The sequence below is a fragment of the Parambassis ranga genome, chromosome 12, assembly GCF_900634625.1.
Source record: "Parambassis ranga chromosome 12, fParRan2.1, whole genome shotgun sequence".
Lineage (NCBI taxonomy): Eukaryota > Metazoa > Chordata > Actinopteri > Ambassidae > Parambassis > Parambassis ranga.
In genome coordinates, this window is record NC_041032.1 from 8,139,349 (window position 1) to 8,159,718 (window position 20,370).

Below are 20,370 nucleotides of genomic sequence, written 5' to 3' on the forward strand. Positions count from 1 at the left end.
CTATTTACAAAACAAGCGTAAACAAACAAACATAATGTATGGTCTTTTTTATTATTTAAAAAAAAAACAATAACACAACCTCCGTGTGATTAGCAAAATATCTTTTGCCGAACTGTTCTTGGCTAGACTGCCAAGTCTAAGTCTAAGGAGACCAAATAAAATGCAAATCTTCTGAGTCCCACACAGCTGCACGTGTTCTACACACTTTTCTCTGTGGGTGTGCTAGCTGGTGTAGAAACCTGGAATGCTTCAGTGCTTCTGCAATAAATTCCTTTGCAACTTTCTCTCCAATATCAATATAGTAGAATTGTGATCTACTGTTACTGTTTCTGAGCAAAAGTGAAGATTCCATTCATACCATTGACACAACAGAATGGCTCCTGTGCTATTTTGGTGAAAACACTTCGTTAATTGTCAGCACATGACAAACAGGTAAATAGTAACAAGAACCTGAATGCAGAAAACATGTACAGGCATTGAAAGATCAAAATGGTAAAAAAAAGGAAGAATAAGAGGCTTGTGAAGAAACTGAGAGTATAAAAGCACAGGGAAGGAAAGGGCAAGACCAACATCTTGTCACCACCTGGGACCAGGCATGCTGCCTGGGGATGTTGCCTTTACATAAGACCAGCGGACAGAGCTGTGCCCCCTAAAAAATTACATAAACTAACACACTGTTCTCAGCACAGACAGTGGATAACCATGTACAGCAGAGTTAAGGCACCTCTGAACCTCCCTAACAAAGCCCACACAGACAGACAGAGGGACACATGCACACTGTGACTGTCTGACAATATGAAATGTTTTAGAGCATAAAGACATTCAAAGAGATGCTATGAAAAAAACTGCAATTAAAAAACAAAAAAAATAATAACTGCATTTTTAATTACCTTTATCATTCACCTGAAACAATAAAGGTAATACATTACCTGAAAACAGGTAACTTCAGTAAGGTAAAAAGTTAAAGTCAATAGTATGAAGAAATAAAACATGTACTTTTAGAGTAAAAATTAACCAGGATTGTTTTCATGAAAGATAACAGCAACACAAAGGCTCTGGCAAGCTTGAACCGAAAACCAAAACTGAATCAAATCTGCCCGAATGTGCCCAGGCTAAATATATCAAAACCCTACAGTGTACAGGTGGGTCAGACCCTATGAGGTGGTGGAGTCAAATGTTTGGTGAGCGCTACACATCAAGTTTCAGGAGGAGCATGAAATGAATCACATTAACAAAGCAATCACAGCGATGAGAGAGAGAGAGTCTTACCTTTGTGATAAGAGTGCGGTACTCCTCTACCTGGTGGTCATTGTTATGGCAGCCTGCCAGGAGCTGCCACACCTCTCCTCGGAGTGCCTCTGGAATGCCACTCCGCACCAAAGCTGGCAGTTGCCTGGGACGTACAGACAGGTTCATGTGCCTGGAAGAAGCAAAAAAAAGAAGACAGTCAAGACTTGTGGTCTATCATAATTTAACTTAATTTTTTAATTACTGCTTTTCTCACTGGTCCAAGAGAAAGGTATCTTTTATCATGTCTTCCAAATGTTTTTGCTGGGTTACAATATATCACAATATATCACATATATTGTCCCTGTTGTACATCACACAAGGGACACAATCAAGAACTCAAATATTTCTGTTTCAGTAAAATATAAGCTTTTTGTGCAAAAAACGCAAGATGTTAAACCTTGAACTTATTTTTCACTTTTCCCCCGACATTAGTTAGAAGACTTTACCCGTACAGCAGAAAACAGTAGACAATAGAAGACAATAAGCCAAAAACAAAAAAATAACAACACACAGAAAGCAATTTTCATGTTTTTCCCCAGGCCTTACTTTAACATTTAAATGTTAAATCTGTTGGGAAAACAAGCTAGTCTCAGTGAGTGATGTACACAGCATGCTGTATCAAAGAAACTCTGGCATCTTCACCCCACTAGAAGCACAGGCAGAATTAGAGGAAAAGTAGAGTAAAACTTGGAGGCACCGCTGTGCCTAGCTACCAAATATCGCCTGAGTGGAGTCGACAGAAAATCCCTGAATCCCTGATGAGTCTCCTACTTTTCCTATTTATTTTTTTTTTATTCCCTTTCTATTTTCTGAGTTTGTTTTGTTTATTTGTTCCAAGCGTCAGGTTATGCAATACATGGCATTTTCTGCAGAGACTGAGAACTGTGTTAAATGTGTGTGTGTAGGCATGCATGCATGCATGTGTGTGTGTGTGATGTAAGTAATGCCAGGCCTGGTCCTCAGGGCATATGATTGTAAAGGGCTTTCTGTGATTTGTCTCTCTGTGTTCTCTGAGTGCTACATCCCTCAATGCCACTGCAGTACACACTCACAAAAATCACCAAGTACACAAAAAACCTAGTGTTATGACAGCCTAGTCTTATGATTACCTTATTTAGGCATTATATTTTTATCAGAGTAAGAAAAAAAAGGTTAGATCATCGTGTCGACCTTTAAAATATTCAAAGAACAATTATTATTATATAATAAGTATAAAGGATGTAGGATAATAAACATATTTAAATAGTAGTTAAATGAAACTATGTTTACTGTTCCCCAGAAAAACACACAAACAGGGAAGAAAACAGAAGCATGCTGAGCAGTGTATGCTTGTGGGGAGGGGGCTTAACTTACAGCTAATTAAAGGGCAGGCAGTTTCTATTCAGTTTGTCACAAGCTTTTGATTAAAAACAAATGCAGTAATGAGAAAAGGGAGCCATCTGAGTAAGCTGCTTATCAACAACTACTGCCTGCTGCTTCCTTTCATATACATTACAGTATATCGAAGCAAATTCACAGAAATAACTAGAAGGGAAAGGACAAATTTAACAAGAGTACAAAACCTTACCACTTGGATAATAAATCTCCCCAGGTCTCCAGGATCTTCTCCGCACACTCCTTTGAAACATCACCTGACCCACTGAGTAAGGGTTCATCGTTATCTGGCAAAGACAGAGTAAAAACATGTGAGTGCCATTATTTTGTAAAGCAATAAACATTGACCTTTTACTCCCAAACCCTGCATATTGTACATAATTTAACAGCATGGTAAGATGGTTAAATATACATGTGAATGTACATACTGTTTTTTTTTTAAATTGGAATTTAATTGGATTGGAATCCTGTTATGTTTTTACTTCATTATTGCTATACATTAAAGGTCACAAAACTGAACTCTGTCAGCTCAAAGAAATAGTCTACCTAATGTGGTATTCAAATGCCACCATTGGTGGATGGTTACGGTCTATGTAACAATACAGTACAGTTCCACAACACACAGTGTGATTTCCACTCCTTCTGATCACAAGTTCATATCTGGCAAAGCCACACAGGACACCGTTTTCATTTTAAGCAACAGTTTTGAGATTTAATCAGACACTGATAATGTTTAATCACTAAATATCTGGAAGCATAAAGTGTAATTCAGCTATTTGTATGCTGGTTAACCTTTTTTAACTTCATGCTGCTGGGCAGTACTAAGTGTGCTGAATGTGCCGAACCAAGAACACCACAATGTTTTAGCATTCCAGGGTAAAAACAAACCTTAATTTGGATTATCTTATCAACAAAGTGTCTGTTTTGAGGCTGTTGATGAGTCTGGCATGGTTAGGCACAACATGTGAATGAAAAAGTTACATAAAACTATTATCCTGCTTAACAGGGTATCCGTGGCTTTATGTGTTTATATTTGTAAAGCAAATTTCCACGTGGCTTATATAAAGAAACCATTCCATCTAGAAAATTAAGGAATTTGATTTAGCTACAAATCCCATGAGATGAGAGCCATCACAAAATAAGTCTGCATTTAATTACCTTCCTCTTCATCATCCTCAGGTGGGGAAGGAACCATAGCACCAGGCCCGGTGGGCAGGATATTAGGGCTGGCTGTGGTCTTCCTTTTTTCTCTCTCAGTCTCACTTTCCAAACTCACCACCTCATAAAGTGTGTCAGAAGCAGGACTCTTGCGCTCTTTACGCTCCATCTGAACAAAGAAGACAATGGGTAATCCATAATATGCTGAAATATTTAAATTACAAAAACTGCACAATGACTTTACAAACCTGCCGTAGCTTAAGGTAGAAGGTCTCAGTGTAACTTCGCTTGCTGAACGGCCAGAAGAGCCTGTCGTTTGGGGAGCACACTCTGACCCTGGTCTCCAACAAAAAACGAACTGGCTCCTCAACTTCTGTAATCACCAGATCCACTGCTGTTGTCATGTACATAAATTTATCTAGGAAAAATGGGAAAACAGCTTAATTATCATCATCTTATAACAATAATAATACATTTACATTCCCCGTGTGGCAAATAAATATATGCAACCAGCGGGAAGTAACTGTAACACCTTTGTCAAATTACGGTGAGAAAATATGAGTGAACAAGCAACCGACCAATAAATACAAACCGAGGAAATAATATCTGTTCGAAAGAATTTGGTATTATATAAATCTTAGACAGTTTTTGGCTCTTACCTTTAGGCGTTTCCTCATTCACAGCCTGGAACTGAGGCGTGTTGGGGTTCCAACTTCCTGTGATGATGTAAGACTTCCCGTCTGAGCTCTTTCCCATTGACTCCTGAGGAGGGGCACAAGTTGGAGGAAGTTAGCAACCACACACAAACACTAAGCAACATACATTTAAAAAAGTCACCTACCAGGTCTAGCAGGTGCATGTCACTGTTCTTCACATTTTTCCCTGGGCTGAGCAAGAGTCCAAAACACCTGGAGAAGGCAGAAAGACACAAGAAAGCAAAATACGATATGAACAAGATTACATAAGATATATTTAGAGCAAGAGCGGGAACCAAGAACAGAACAATAAATCTCTATAGAGTAAAACCAGTTGTAAAAAAAATCACACATGTTCCCGCAAATGGCTTCCTGATCTGATCCTTTAACACAGACCAGAGCATGGAGAATATTAAACACAGCACTTCAATCTTCACCTTCTCCAGGTTCATGAAACAATAACAAACCACTGTGAAAGTGGAAGTCTGCAAAAAGATGATGGAATGTTTAAATTTCAACAGCTTTATTAAACCATGGAAAATGAGGAGCCTCAGAGACAGACTGCCCTCAATCAGCACATTACAACTGTCCTGGAACACTTAAACCCTCTTAGAGGTCGACACAAGGATGTAAAGATGGTCACAGCTGTGTGTTTATCAATTATGGGTGATTGATTCTGTATGAATGTAGGAAATTAAAGGTTTTTTTTTGTCAGTCTGACATAAAATATTTTATGTTTAAAAAGACAAATTCAGAGACAAACTTAAAATTCCAATTGCTTACACTGGCTAATATTCTTTTTACAGGATTTTATCATCTTTACCCTATGTCTTAGTTGCTCTATATCAGAATAAACCTTCTAGAAGCAGTGCTGGCTAATTATATCAAACACCAAAATAAAAAAAAAAGGTGTCTGAAAATTCTATTTTAAAAAGGTTCTATGTGTGCATGAACATGAGTGTTACCTCTCAATAGCTAGTTCCTTATTGGAGGTCTGCTGGACATAAATGACAATTTTCTTGTCCAAACCCGCACGCAACTTGAAGCTCTGCTTGTCCTTGTCTTTTGCAACAGCACTAGATATGAAAAGAAAGGGAAATGTCAGTACCATCATTAACAGAAATAATATGCATCTAGAAAATAGATATCTAGTGACCACAAGCTGTTGTAATATACTCATAAGGAGTCAATAATCAATAGTTTATATGCATGTATATTATGATTCATGACACATATTATTTCCATGTAGGACAAATCATTTTAGCGAGCCAATAGCTCAAAAAATAGGCTAATTTATCAAAATAAAACTCTGCATAAAGCTCTGCAGAGCAGCTTTCAAACATGCTCTGGTCCCCTTTATGCTCTGGATCTTTTCCTGCTCTGCCTTCAGAACAGGAAAAGATCAAGGTTTAAGACAGAAACTGTAATCAACAGTCTTCCAGCCCACACTGACATAAATTCCTGAGGAAATACGGAAGAAACTCTTAAGATAAGTAAAGCTGAGTTTAAAAAAAAACCAATCAATTTAAAATCTACTGCAAACATTTGGAACATGTCATGAATTCCAGTCAGTGCTCAGATCACAAACACATACCCAGACTATGACTACAGTTTTGCACTGTAAACGCATCCTCTGACAGCAGTTAAATGGGTTTGTTTACATTCTATACAAGAAAAATTAGACACTATTCTATCCTTAAAAACAGTATTCTGTTAGCTGATACAACAACTAAAATAAGATCCAGTTATCCAGTCCAACTAGACATACTTAATTTCGGAAAGATTTCAGGAGTACCAAGTATAATGCATACTTGAAAAAGAAAGCTTGATTTTTTTTAAAGGTCAGAACACCAGAAATAATCAACCTAAAGCTAATGAGAAGGAATTGTGTGCAAGCTAAATATATCCACTGGCATCTTCACTGGCGTTTTTCACTGTATCTAGGGCTGTTTGTGAGCACATGGAAATGACTCAGTGATATTGGAAAACAAAATTTAAAAAAAAAAGGTGAGGGAGGCAGGTTGAATAGAGCAAACACTGTTGTTTTTTCTTTTCTTATCTAACTATAAAAAGTGTGCATGTATCCTGTATAATGCACTTTATGGCTCATGTTCTTTTTTTATTTAAACCTATTAGATTTAAACCTATTAGATGATGCCTCCCGCATGAGCAGCATTTACCCCATCTTTATACGATATCAACCGTATAAAGGTGTGTGGCTTTAGGAACTGGGTCACCCAAAGGCAAGCAAATAACCACACTTGATCCTCAAAAATCAGGGTCTATGTTCTTGTATTTATGTGCATCAAATGGCTCATTTGGTGTAGTAATGTAATGTCATGTGGTGGTCATTTCATTTAAAGTCAAAATAACATATGTGCCCACATATACACTATATAAAGTGTATCTTTTTTTACAATATTTAAACACCCTAAATAAAATATACTGAAATATAGAATGCTTTGATGTGAGTCTCACCTGAAAGTACCCTTGCCATCATCCTCCCTGATCTCCAGGCTGACGGTGAATGTAAACAAGTCACTGTCAGGGGTGAGCGGAGCAGCCTGCTGAGATGACAGAACTGCCTTCTTTGCTGACCGCCGAAAGGCTGTGGCAAAGCTATAGAGTATCCTACTCACCTGCAGGCAAAACACAAAATGAATCGACTGTAATAAGGAGGGCTAATGACAAAAACATAGACACAATATCCAGCCACAGCTGCATAGAAACACACAGTTAGAATACAGGATAAACACATGGCTGTGCACTTGGATGAATAACAACAGCAAGCTCTATAGTCAAGATCCAATCTAAACATTGAAAAAAATACATTGAAAGAAAGACAGAACTTGTGGAAGCTATTATAAAACTTTTTCTTTTGTGACAGCTACTTGCTACTAAATACTGATTCCTAGCAGCATGAGTGCTGGAGCTAAACATCTAAAGGTTCACATAGTTGAGTTATAGAATCCAAAAATATCATCACCAAGCAAAAAGCAATCATCATTATTTATTCAAACTCCATTAGACCTAGGTAGATCTGTTGTTGTAATTAATTATGATACACACATTACAGTAAAAAGCTTACCTAATGACCCACTGCTCCACTACACACCCTCCAAATTATTAGTCATTCTGCATTTTTAATCAACACATTGATTCATCTTTGCCTTTAAATAAAAGAATGGAGGAATTGTTTCTGTTGAATAAAACAAAGACTGCAGAGTTCTGCTAAACTGAGGGGGAGGGAGTGAGGCAGATACAGATTCCCCAAGTGTGGAAAAACGAGGTGGGGATAATTTATTTACATTCTCTAAATGCACTTTTCCACTAACAAGGCTTTAAATTTTTAAGCTACAAATTAAGTAAAGAAAAGGTCTTTTCTTAATTTTCTGATTATGACTAAACAGACATGTGTGTGTGATAATAAACAGAGCTCCCCCCTGACTGGAGGCCCACAGCACAGTGGTTTTGGATGATTTCTAATTGTGGTAAACAGAAGAGCTTTGGGGGTTAGTGACTAAAAGACGGTGTGGGGAAACTGCTGTGATCAATAAATAACAACACTCTCACGCATTTCGTCAAGGCAAAAGTATAAAGCAGTTTCTTGCCTTTACTGCACAAAGCTTCTGTTATATTCCTGGACCAGTACAAGGATGTTGGGGGGATTGCAGGGGGTTTATTTACTGAGAAACTACAGGGGGCTGGATGTAAGAGATGGGGGATGAGTACAGTAAGATGGGGGGTTACCCCCTGTATAGCTGGAATAATTACATTTAACACAATGGAAGTGTTGTTCAGCACTGTTGCAATAAATACTGGAGTCAACCCTGACCATATTAATGTTTCCAAATGGACCTTTTCATTCAACTTGAATGAGTCAGAAATTTACTTTACTGACACTGATACAACTAAAATAAGATCCAGTTATCACCTAGACATACTTGATTTCACAAATAAAGTTATCAGTAACAAATGTATGATGTATAATGTATGATAGCAAAAATGGAAATAGATTGGAATCTGCAAGGTTTTAGTCAAAACCCAGAGGTGTTGAGTATAAGACTTTGCAGAAACCAGTTGAGAAACCAGTTATGAATACATTTAATACAAATAATCAATCATAGATGTCTTTCCAACTTGTACTTTGTTTTACATCTTCTTTGCAATTTGACATTAAGACTTGTCATAATGTTGCCTATAGACAAAATGGGAATGTCTGTGTGAGTATGAAATTAACATTTATTTTAAAGGCTTGACATTTGTCCAGAATGTTAACGTTATAAAAACTACTACACCCCAAAAGACAAAGCAAATAAAATAAAAGGATTATTATTAAAAGGGAATAAATTAAGTGATTTGAGAGGTCACATGTGTTGTTTGCTGTGGAGCTGAGGCTGGTGTGAGGCATATGACCAGATCAGCTTTTTATCCCTGAAGGAAGAGGCAATAAAAAAAAAACCACTGGAGACATTTAGATTAGTTTGTGGCTAGAGCAAAGGAGCCCACGACAGGGATGTCGGCTTGCTAAGTAAAGGAGTAAATTACACTTGGGGATTATCTGTGCATGAATTTATGTGTCTTCATATGCATTAGTATGTCTGGGTAACTGGATAGTAGGATGGTGTAGGACTGATAAAGTATTGCCTGTCTGGCGGCTCTTTGTGACATTGAACAAGAGTACATGCATGAGGAAGAAATCAGGTCACTGAACACTGAAGCAGTACTTTAACCACCTACATTAATGGATTCCCTTTATTCTCTTAGTATAGTTCAGCTGACTCTACTAAATGTAATTAAAGACACTGACAACTTTCTGCTTTCCTGCAGGCTGATTTTGCATGTTGTGATGTACATGTATGCTTCAATATTTACTTCAGAGATACACATAATCCCTTGGGAGAAGCTCCTACATGCACTGAGAATGAAAGCTGAGGGACAGGCCACGAAGACATCACAACCTAAGATCAACCATTAAACTATGGGTATATGTAAGTGAGTGGACAGAAAAAGTGTGAAAAACAAGAGGGTGTGAAGTGTGGCATAAGAGGACCTTTTGCTCCCCCTTTGGTTCACTTACAGAACAGCTTTTTAATAATGTAGTATATTTATGCCATATCCTGGAGGAGAAGACTGCATACTTAGTTTTACTTAAACAACAACAATTTCTTAATAATTAAATGCTTACCGCCTCTTGGATTTGGCAGCGGAATACGTGGATCCTGAAGATCTCAGCATTGTGGTGGCTCTCAGTGAAGGCAAAGCAGTCACTCTCTGGTGTGCCATCGTGGCCGCGAACACAAAACAGAATCTTATAGATAGGGTAGTTGGCAATCTCTGTGTTGTTGTGGGGATCCAACAACCTGGTAAAATATCAATTAAAAAAAGAACAATTTATCAAGTGTGCTGTCTATATAACGCATGCACACAAGTATGCACAATGCATGCACCTACTCCTAAATATGCATATGTTCTCTCTACCTTACAGTGCCTTCAGACACTCCTGGCACAGACAGTGTGACATCCAAGGGGAGTTGGCATTGCCCTCTGAGGATACTCATCATACGGAGAGCCTCCACTTCACTCCGGGGGGCATTGACAGAGGCAGACCCTAGATATGTGAGTTGGCTGAACACAACACTGTCCTCATCTGGAATGGGACTGCCAGGACTGCCTTCTGATGATGATTCATCTGCTGCAAGGAATGACATGAAAAGAACAGAAGGAAAGACAACTGTTATCACCTTATGGTTGTACATTATTTTGTAAATTACTTTTAAGTAGGAAAAAAATGCAACCAGGCTTGCAGGATATGATTGTAAAATCTGGATGCATCCCTGTTAATATGTTTAAAGTGTGAAGACTCACCTCTGTATGACCTCTCATTCAGCTCACTCTCCTGAGCCGTCTGAACAGGGAGCACTATCTCTAATTTGGGTGGAGGTGCACTTAGGGGGTCAGAGCCTAGTGGTACAGGTGATGCTGTGGTAGGATGGAGGCCATGGTCGCCCCCACCAAGGCTGTCCATTCCTGTGTCTGATCCAAGCCCAGTCTCAGCTACTGATGGGTCCATGAGGACATCTTCTAACTCCCTCTGGAGCTGCTGCTCACTTCCATTCCCCACAATCTGACACACAAACATGCCCACAACCATAAAAGAAAGCACAGACAAATGACATATTTAGTTAAACACAAACTGATGCAAACAAGATCATGTAGCAATCACAAAACCACCTCAAATTTAAACTTCATTAATAAACCTGCACCAGAGGCAATACAATTGTGTTGGAGTTTGCATGTAAACAGTGATCTCACAACGCATTTTGAGTAACTGCAACAAGCAGGCGAGGTTAAACCCTAATTACATTTCATCCAATATTATTGATTAGTAGGTAAGTCAGTTTACCAGTTACAAGACATTAGAAGAGCCATGCTGACACACACATCATCTTATTTCAAATAAAAAAATGCCACGTACAAGTTCAAGGCTGGAGAAATCACATCATAACACTAAATGAAGCAAAGCCCTATTTCCTTGCTTGCTGTGGCTATGGCCTCATGTGCGGTAAGAATCAAAGTGTATACTGTAGGGGGCAGTGAGGTGCTGAACCAGAACTGAACAATGCATTACATTTAATTATGAAGTGTCTGTGTCATATGATATGTGATCCTTTATAGGGTGAAAATTTGCTGCTTATCTATTTTTGGACTAAATATACTGCTGCAGCATCAACCTTGGCATAGCAGTTAGCTAACTGGGTTCATACCTCTGACATTTTTGTTCACTATGCAGCCGTAGTGGACATTGTGATTTACGGGTAGTGCTACAAGTCTTGGCAGCTATCAACTATAGCCTACAGCCTATATGTAAGAATTTCTACCACCATCAAAACCAAAGCATTGAAGAGCTAGGGCCATCAATCAACAGACCGCAAAATACAGCACGAATAATCACAGACACAATCACCAAAGAATAACATCACAGAAAGATAGAGGAGAAATTGTATATACATATAACAAGCAAGAGAGAAGGAAAGATAGCGAGAGAGGAGACTGACCTTAAAGCTGACCCCTTCCTCAGAAATCACCTGCATAACAAACAACAAGTTTAGACACACTGACTTCTCTCCTGACTGGATGGACTGACTGGGGGGGAATATGTGCACGAGCGTCTGTCGTCAAAAACCAAAACATGACATCAGGATGACCAGGTGTCAGTGGATGGAGTGATTGCACCACTACATGCTAAAGACAGTGGATGTTTGTGGAGTTCTGCCTTTCATCTATTTAACAGGAGGCAGACTACAGCAACTAGACAGCACCAAATCTCGACTTTATTGTTGTCTGACTGACTGTGATCACGCTATACGAAAAATCCAACCCTTTTTCAGCACAGCAAATGACAGTGTGGCTTCAAGCAATCAAATGAATGTACAACATCCCTGCTCTGCTGGCGCCATCTTCTGGTACTTTAACAACATCAAGATGACTTACTTTACAGAGAAGCACAGGTGCAGTGATGACATAAACCAGTGGATACGGAATAAGCATGTGGGCCAGATACTTAAGTAAATTCAATAAAGGTAAATATGAACCACAGTGAGAGACACAGCAGAGGACTGAAGAGAAGAGGAGAGGAAACCTGAACCCATCAGGGACACACACAGGATGATGGCTGTTAGCCACTTTTATTTCCTCAAAAGTCTTTATTGTTTTTGCAAGGGGGAGCCACACCCTATTCACGACACACCATCAGTTTCCCTGACCATGGGTTCAAGCTGCATCACAACACAGTCTGAAAACTAACCTTCCTCAAGTGAACACTGAAGCACTGAATTCAATAACAGAGGGTATAATACAAGTCAGCCATTTTATAGTCCAATAGCAGCAGAAGCAGCTCACTGACTAATATCTGAGCATGCATTCAACTTGTTCACAGTGACTCACAATCTGCAAAATATCAATTGACATGTCAAAAATCAATTGTGCAAGGTTAACTTGCACAAAAATGGTAAGACTATTTTCCTCAGGGATGCATCTTTCCCATCAATGCTTAACCCACTGAACCTTTGAAGGTTTTGTTGTTTGTTTTCCCACAGATTCATAATCTAAATAGTGTGATTGTGTATTGTTGGAAAATGTTTAATTGTATAAAATTAAATGTGGTAATTGTGACATATTTTACAACTTTGAGATCTATGTACTTGTGGAAAGTTAGGAATTAAACAATTCTTTCTATTTTTTACTAACTTTAGCTTAAATGAACTGACTAATTTTGACATGTATTTTCTTTTAAGAAAACATGTTTTTTAACATGGCCAGAAGGCTTTAGGGTTCAGAGGGTTAAATACCACAATTTATAGATTTTTTTTTCCACAGGTTCAACAGATAAGGCACCACAACAGACAAACCCTAAAACCATGTGCTCAGTGTGAAATTTACATAAATATGCAAATATAAACAAGGATTTAAGAGGGTCTTGACTTAGCAGAAAACACACAGAAAAACACACAAATCTGAGAAAAAAAACAGTAAAGTGAGAATAAAAAAGCAAATTAAGAAATGGTTAGTTTTATGGTTAAGGGTGTGAGAATATGAATTGTGATTAAAAAAGCTGCATGGTTGAAAAGATGCCCGAGAGCTTTCAACAATTAAGTAATAAACACATGTTAAGAATGTAATCTGTAAAATTGTGACCCCTGATCTATCACTTTAAGTTGCACAAACAGATGAATGAACATCAGGTTTTGGGAAAATTGGCGGATCCTGAGATGACAGTATTCATCCTACAGCTCATTCTGGTCCGTTCTCCTTTTGGTGTTTTGAAAGTAATAATAGCTTTATATGGGCTTCTTCTTATGTGATCAGATGGAGAACAGTATCAGTACTGAGCATGCTCATACGAGAAAGCACTTTAGGGTAAGATTAATGTAGAAATAGTAAGTTATTATTTTAAATGTTGGCCCATCTGTCGTGCTCCACTCCATAACTTTATCTTCACTAGTACAGCTCTAAAGTCCCCCTTCTCTCCCTTGTACTTCCGTCCTTACCTACACCCAACCATCCTTACCTTCAATCCTGTCTTTTCGTCATCACTACCATTATTAGTGGAGGAGGGTGTCTCGTCCCCCAGCCGTGACACAAGGACAAAGTCCTCACTGTTGAGAGTGGACACTGAGTCCGAAGACACGCTAATCTTCCCCACCGAGCCCTTGTCATCCATGGCTGCCGCTGTTAAATTCAGCCACGCTGCTCATGAATGGAAGACGGGAGGAGGAAGTGGTGGGAGATGATGAGCAAAATCACCTAGAAAAAGAAAAATAAATAAAAGGAAAGAAGCAGAAAACAGTCATGATGTGATGAAATCCATGAAAAGCATCCTATACGGCTAACCTTCAATGGTGAAATTCAAACTGTGTGAGAGTTTTATCAAATCCAAAGAGAGTAAGGAAGTAATGAGAGTGCAAAAGAAAGGTTAAGCAAAAAGGCTTAGTTCTAGTGAAAGTGACAGATTAGCAGATACAATGAAGAAGCAATGTAACAGGAAACTTTAAGATCAGGGGGAAAAAAAGGAATCTGTTGTGTCATTTGGAGCAATTTTGTGTATCTCAGCAGAATAAAGAAGAGTAGCATAGCTTGATGCAATGCAAAGCCATGGTGATGCAAGCAAAAGTGAGGAACCTAGGAACAGGTCAGTTTGCTACAACCGTAATATTTTAACAGGGGCTGCCACCAATGAATCAGTAATGCAACGTACACAAAATACAAACACGATAAAGATGCTAACTGCACTGTGTGTACTCATTGCTCAGCAAGGCAGCTATCCCAGCCTGCTGTCATAGCACAAATATTACACTCATACCTCTACTGGTAGGTTATCAAACAACGAGGCCCCACTGCAATTTTATGATAAGAATCAGTTTAAGAAAAAGCCATCTGTACTGTTGGGGAATGAGGTAACTATTGAAAAAAAGTAGATGCCATTGTGTGTGCACAGGAAGAATGGCTCAACTGAAGGTTCTAGCAGAGAACATAACAAACTATTTCTGGCTGTTTCCTCTCACCACTCCTCCCCTTTACTCTCTCTTACCTCTGCTTTTTACTTCCCTTTTCTCCTCATCTCAACTCCTGCAAATATTTTTTCTCAGCACATACTCCTCCCTTCTCTCATGCCAATGCCATTCCCTGTGTTTCTAAAGGTTTCAGTCGCCGTTTCTTCTTCCTCTTTGCTTCTTTCTACAGCCACCCTTCCTATTATAAACAGATATAACAATGAAAATTAGGAGGGCAAAAAGGTCAAAGCAGTTAGCATTACTTAAGATAACATTGTCATATTGACCCAGAATAGCCCTCAATATTAGTGGCTATCTCTGTGCAGCAGATATGAGTGCTATTATTAGGTTATCAAACACAAAATGAGCAACATGAACAACACAAAGTCATGGTGTAACCTTTTTATGTTTTGATTTTACAAAGCAAACTAAGAAAATTATCAAATGCTATTCATCCGAAGGTCCTGGGTAATTCTGTTGTACTGCAAAAGTTTAATTTATCAGCCTGTCATCTAGGAATCTTCATGTTGTGACTGTGGTTTATCTTTTAACAATGACAAAAAAAAACTGGGGGAGAGAACAGGAAGCTATAGTTAAGACTTCAGATGTTATGAACAGGTACATGCTGTTTCCGCAGTGTACACAGCTCACACAAGTCTAACACACCTCTGTTTGCCTTCTTTTCACTGTCAGACAAAATACCAGCACATGCCCATGTTACTACAGTTACCCAACAATTTTGCATGTCTCATACAGCTCAGGTCTTGTTATTGAAATATTGGTGGCTTGCAGCAGCATATACACACACTGACGCGAACACACAAGTTTGGACCATTGAGGTGTGTGTACAGATTGCGACAGTTTGCTCAAAGGTCTAATAAGTTTGTTGCATATAGTACTGCGAATTAGTTTAGCACATTATTATTATTTCTTCACGTACAGTTTTTAGTGACATGATTTACTTTCCAGCAAATGTAAACCTATGAACCAGACTTTGATCAATGTAGAGCTTAGCTTCTTCAAAAGTCTTCATATAAAATAATAATTGCCATGAGCAACTAGACAACTACTTCCAAAGAAAATAAGTCTTTGCAGACTTTTAATCTTTGGCACAAAAGCAACTGCTTTCTATTTTTGGCACTCTGTATGACTACTGTACCACTTTTTATTTTTTTATACATGTTTGTAGTGTTGTGTACAGTAATTGTATTCTGAAGGGTGTTCTTGCTCTTAATTGTCATCAGGAAACATTCTTACCCATTTATTCTTAATCTTATTAGAACTGCTTTTTGAGAAGACCACTGCTTTGTGACTCTTAAAGTCAAACGTTTTAGTAAAATCACTGAGCAAAGACTGAATGAATAGTTTAAGTAGAGACTATACAAAAAGAAAAAAAAAACATGCAGCTGCATTATTAACACAAATAGGCATGCACACATAAACTTGCTCTTTCTCTGACTAGTTGGCAGCTCTGATAGACTTATAATGGTTGCCTTGTCACACTACTTTCTTCCCTAGCCTCAGCAAGAGCTCTCTGCCTAGCCCTGCCAAGCTACACTGTTCGTTATCAACCTTTTCAGCGCCTCAGTGCCCGTGCACACACACACACACCTACCTGCTGGTGCTAAAATGTCTTTACCATGACCATTACAATGACTTAGTATGTTTTAGTAATCTATGAAATATTTTGTATACAGGTAGCTTGCATTTATTTTCAAGTAAAATCTGCGTTCAGATGAAGTAATTGAGCTATTAACTCATACATTTATTTAAGTCTAGTTTAGGGAACACATATCACATTAAAAAAAAACAATTAAAGAGAAAAGTTGATCAATGTATAAAAACGTGCATGCTATGCTTGTCTTTTTTTTTTTCGCACCCTACAACTCTCCAGCTGAACGGACAGTTCTGGGCTGCCAGCTGGGCCCTGCGTGCACCTCACACGGGAGAGGAAGACACAGCCAGACACAGCCAGAGAGCAGTCAGGCTTGCAACACAGTCCTTTTCGACCTGCCTCATACTCACAGCAGTGATTTTATCCAAGTGGATACAGCAGAAAGAAAGAGCACTAGAAGGTGAGTCAAAGAGTACAATACAAAAAGGAACAGAAACAATAGAGAATGAGCAAGTCATTCATTCAATCAAACACACACACACACACATTGTCCCTGATTTGCATTTTATATATTCTGTGGGAATAATTACCTCAATTCACATCCACAGCAGAGTTCAGCTGCTAAACAGCTATCCAAGAATGGAATCTCTGCATTGCACATTAAAAAACAAAACTATCTCACATGACTGTGAATAAACAGAGCAACTTGGCAACAGTGCAGGCCTGCTTTTAACTTCTGAAATGGAGCTCTGAGTTGGTTGCAGCAAACTCTTTCACTGTGAGATACTGAGCTACAGCCATGTTGTGGGTATTCAGACACCACTGCTGAGAAATAATGCATGTAGCTATTCACAGACAGGAGAAGTATACTTGTACTGGTTATAAAGAAAAGAGGAATGAGCACATAAAGGAGACTTGTCTTGCTACCTGACCAGGTTCTTGTAAAACCCAGTTCTATAGTTTTGTTTTCATATCTATTTGTGTGGCACTCATCTATGCTGGATTGATGGATTTTGTAAATTGCACCTACTCACACTTGGTGAGGGGCCATGTATAGGTTAAGTGCTGCTGATTGATTAAAGCTTTGTTTGATCCAGAAAGGGGATGACCACAGCATAATTTGCCACAAAGGAGCACAAAATAATGGCAACATATACAACATTTTCAAATATCTGCTGCAGCATTGACTGGAACTGAAAAGAAATCAGCTAGGAAAGCAACTAAATGTTAAGTTCAATTATTAGAAATTAAATACATTTGCAGAGGCAATCTATAGCATAACACAAGGGTATGATCTTAATTGTAATAAATGTGCATACAAGCTGGTAAAGCACATGGGTCAGACAAAGTTGTACTAAATCAAGCAAAACAAACTAGCTAATTTTTCAAACTGTTTATTTACCCTAGAATACCATACCATACATACCAACTGCACTTGTTAAATTCAAGTTTAAGTTGTGACTGCTATGGCAACTCTCAACTTATCTCTAATCTATGGAATATTATTTCTTTTCTCTTTTCTCTGTCATCCACAGCAACTGAATTAAACCCCAACCCACTGCTGTTGATCATCACCATTCAACATTCCATCAGTCCCCCAAATGACAGGTGCATGAGGGTTGTTGCTGGAATTTCATTTAGAGCTCTGTCCAAAGCCAGCTAAAGATAGAATACGGATACAAGCAGCCACTATGAGAAAGCATGTGAAATTTAAAGCAGTAAATGAATGCGCTAATTATATTCAACATTTGTATGGCCAAAAATAACAACCACAAATTGGGAAAGAATGTCATATTATATACATGTTTAACAAACTAGAACACTGTTTATATATAGTTGATGAAGCTCTGATTTTTCTCTCTTATAGTTATTAACTGATGTTAATAATAGTGCACTTATTCAGATGTGACTTGCAAATATGTGCATATGGATAAATCTAGGTCATGTATACATATGCACAAGTGATGGCACTTTGTAATTCCTGAGTTTCAGGAAACATGATGGAATGGAGACAAACAGCTGACTGAACCTGATTGGCCATTGGCACACTTAGCAAAGCCGCCATACATGTTCTGTGAAGAGATACTGGTTTCACTAAATCCAACTTCATTGGTGTTCAATCAACATCAAATCCAAGTGACACAGCAGACAACTTTCCTATCTTGAGTGTCATGCGTGCACAAAAACCCTTGCTGGCTCCTCCCTTTTCAGGTGACAATAACAGTACTTTGGCTGACAACAACAGTCGATTAAGACACTTTTTTGTCTTACCATTGACTTTCATTACATTTGAAGACATTGCATTTACATGGAACGTGGTCCTGTGTGCATCAGCACAAAAGTACGCTATGCACCTCCATAGAAAGTAACCCGGACACTGTGAAAACGCAATAATAAACAAGGAACTAATGCACACTATGTTAACACACTCAAGCAGCCAACAAGAAACTATAGGCACCACTACTGACTATCACCTGTTATTATCTTAAGTCATTGTCATTTGTGTCAAAGTTGTTACATATAAAACAGATTTTTTGATGTAAAAATCAATGTATCATGAGGTATTACTGAACAAACTAATAACACAGTGCAGTAACCTTAAGCCATAGTTTCAATGTTCCAGTTACTGAGTAAATCCAGCTGTCAACATTAACAATAATAAAAAAACAGGATTAGCATTACAAGCTAAATATGCGTTGTTTTCTAATTTACAGTAACCACAACATCTCCATAGTGGTTATTCTACATTAAACAGATTGATAATACTGTTAGCATGCACAGTAATTGGCTTTCTGGACAACTGGTGCACCACTTAATCTGGATCCTAACAGACCTGCTACATGTCAGTGCAGCCCGGTAAACTGAACGGGGCCCTTCACACCCAATTCCTCGTCAACTGTTAATTAAACAAATGCTTAACATTTCTAGTTCGATAATGTTGGACGAGCCTAGCTAGCTCTAATGTTAACTTATTGCCACAGTTAGCTTCAGACCTGTGCCTAACGTTAGCTAAGATAGCTACATCGATTTAAAGTCCGAACAAAATGTTTAACCACTCATTGAACATTTAGCCAGAGTATTCTATAAGCATAAACAAATCAGTGCAAACTGCTATGTAAAAATGTTGGTAATAATTTGGTGTCTAAACCCGCTGAATGGACCGCGATGGACACAGCCTCGGTACAGGCCATTACTGTATTATTGCTGGTTAGCTAACGCCTGCTAGCCATGCTACACTGCCACTTCCAGCCAACAAACAGGCAATTCTTTTCATAACTGAGGAGACAGTCGCATTTAACTTTAAGAATAAACGCGTGTGCATGTGCAAAACAGCGTACCTTTAATTCCACTGTTGTTTTTATTCCAATGGCGGTTGGCACAACATTGCACTTTCCCAGTAACACCAGCAGCCAACAGCATCCAGCCGAGCTGTAAACACAAGCCCAACCAACCCGCTGACAACCGCACTGCGCATGCGCCTGTCAACCCTTTTTTTTTCCCTTCATCTGAGCAGACCGGGTGGAGGCGTTGGCCCAGAGATGTCTTTACTGGATGCCTTCAGGGACAAGTCCAGGTCAGAGGCTGACCTCTGAGTCTCTACTTCCACCATGAAGTATAGTGTATGTAGGAAAAAATATTTTATACTCATGTAACAACATTGAAAGACATTTGTTTATCACAGATTGACACACACTCACATTATTACACATTATTTTTATAGTATGTTATTATAATGTTATTTTTATATGTAGCCTACATTCAACAGAAAATGATTCAAGGAACATAATAAAAATTCACATTATTTCAATCCTTTTTTTCTTTTTTCTTTTTTTTGTATAGCTTTGAAGCAGAAGCAGAGATTATCTCCTCCCTCTTGCTGACCCTGAGAAGAGAGACAGAGTATTATTTATTAGACCTTTTTATTGCACAAAAATAAATACAAACATCTCATGTTGCTCTGTCTAAAGGTAACCAAACACAAACAAAAAAATACAGTGGAGACCACTTAAAGCATAGTCAGCTCACCTCAGCTGATTTTAACAGTGAAGGAGACGTCAAATGTTTCCTCATCATCAGAGTATAAAGAGCTCCTGCTGTTTACATCTTTGACATTTGTTGCCTGTTTAATCCTCTTCTTCTTCTACCTTGATAGACACTTGGTGTGAAATATTAACTGTCCCATTGA

General features: G+C 38.4%; 1 protein-coding gene across 4 annotated transcripts in view; it reads right to left on the reverse strand.

The window, feature by feature from the left end:
• rabgap1 (RAB GTPase activating protein 1) overlaps positions 1–19,652 on the reverse strand; it is a 49,845-nt gene extending 30,193 nt beyond the window's left edge. The window contains exons 1-14 of one of the 4 annotated variants that reach the window (XM_028417191.1): positions 19,523–19,652; positions 13,588–13,823; positions 11,576–11,605; positions 10,386–10,644; positions 9,999–10,209; positions 9,706–9,880; positions 6,996–7,156; positions 5,483–5,593; positions 4,664–4,730; positions 4,482–4,584; positions 4,071–4,240; positions 3,823–3,991; positions 2,858–2,951; positions 1,270–1,420 (exon numbers count right to left, since the gene is read on the reverse strand). In XM_028417191.1, coding sequence (XP_028272992.1) covers positions 1,270–1,420; positions 2,858–2,951; positions 3,823–3,991; positions 4,071–4,240; positions 4,482–4,584; positions 4,664–4,730; positions 5,483–5,593; positions 6,996–7,156; positions 9,706–9,880; positions 9,999–10,209; positions 10,386–10,644; positions 11,576–11,605; positions 13,588–13,740 — 1,854 coding nt within the window. In that variant the 5' untranslated portion in view covers positions 13,741–13,823; positions 19,523–19,652. Of the gene's footprint in view, positions 1–1,269; positions 1,421–2,857; positions 2,952–3,822; positions 3,992–4,070; positions 4,241–4,481; positions 4,585–4,663; positions 4,731–5,482; positions 5,594–6,995; positions 7,157–9,705; positions 9,881–9,998; positions 10,213–10,385; positions 10,645–11,575; positions 11,606–13,587; positions 13,824–14,607; positions 14,750–19,522 lie in introns of those variants that run through there. The other 3 variants (XM_028417189.1, XM_028417190.1, XM_028417192.1) reach the window with 3 other exon arrangements.
• Between the last annotated feature and the right edge of the window lie 718 nt (positions 19,653–20,370).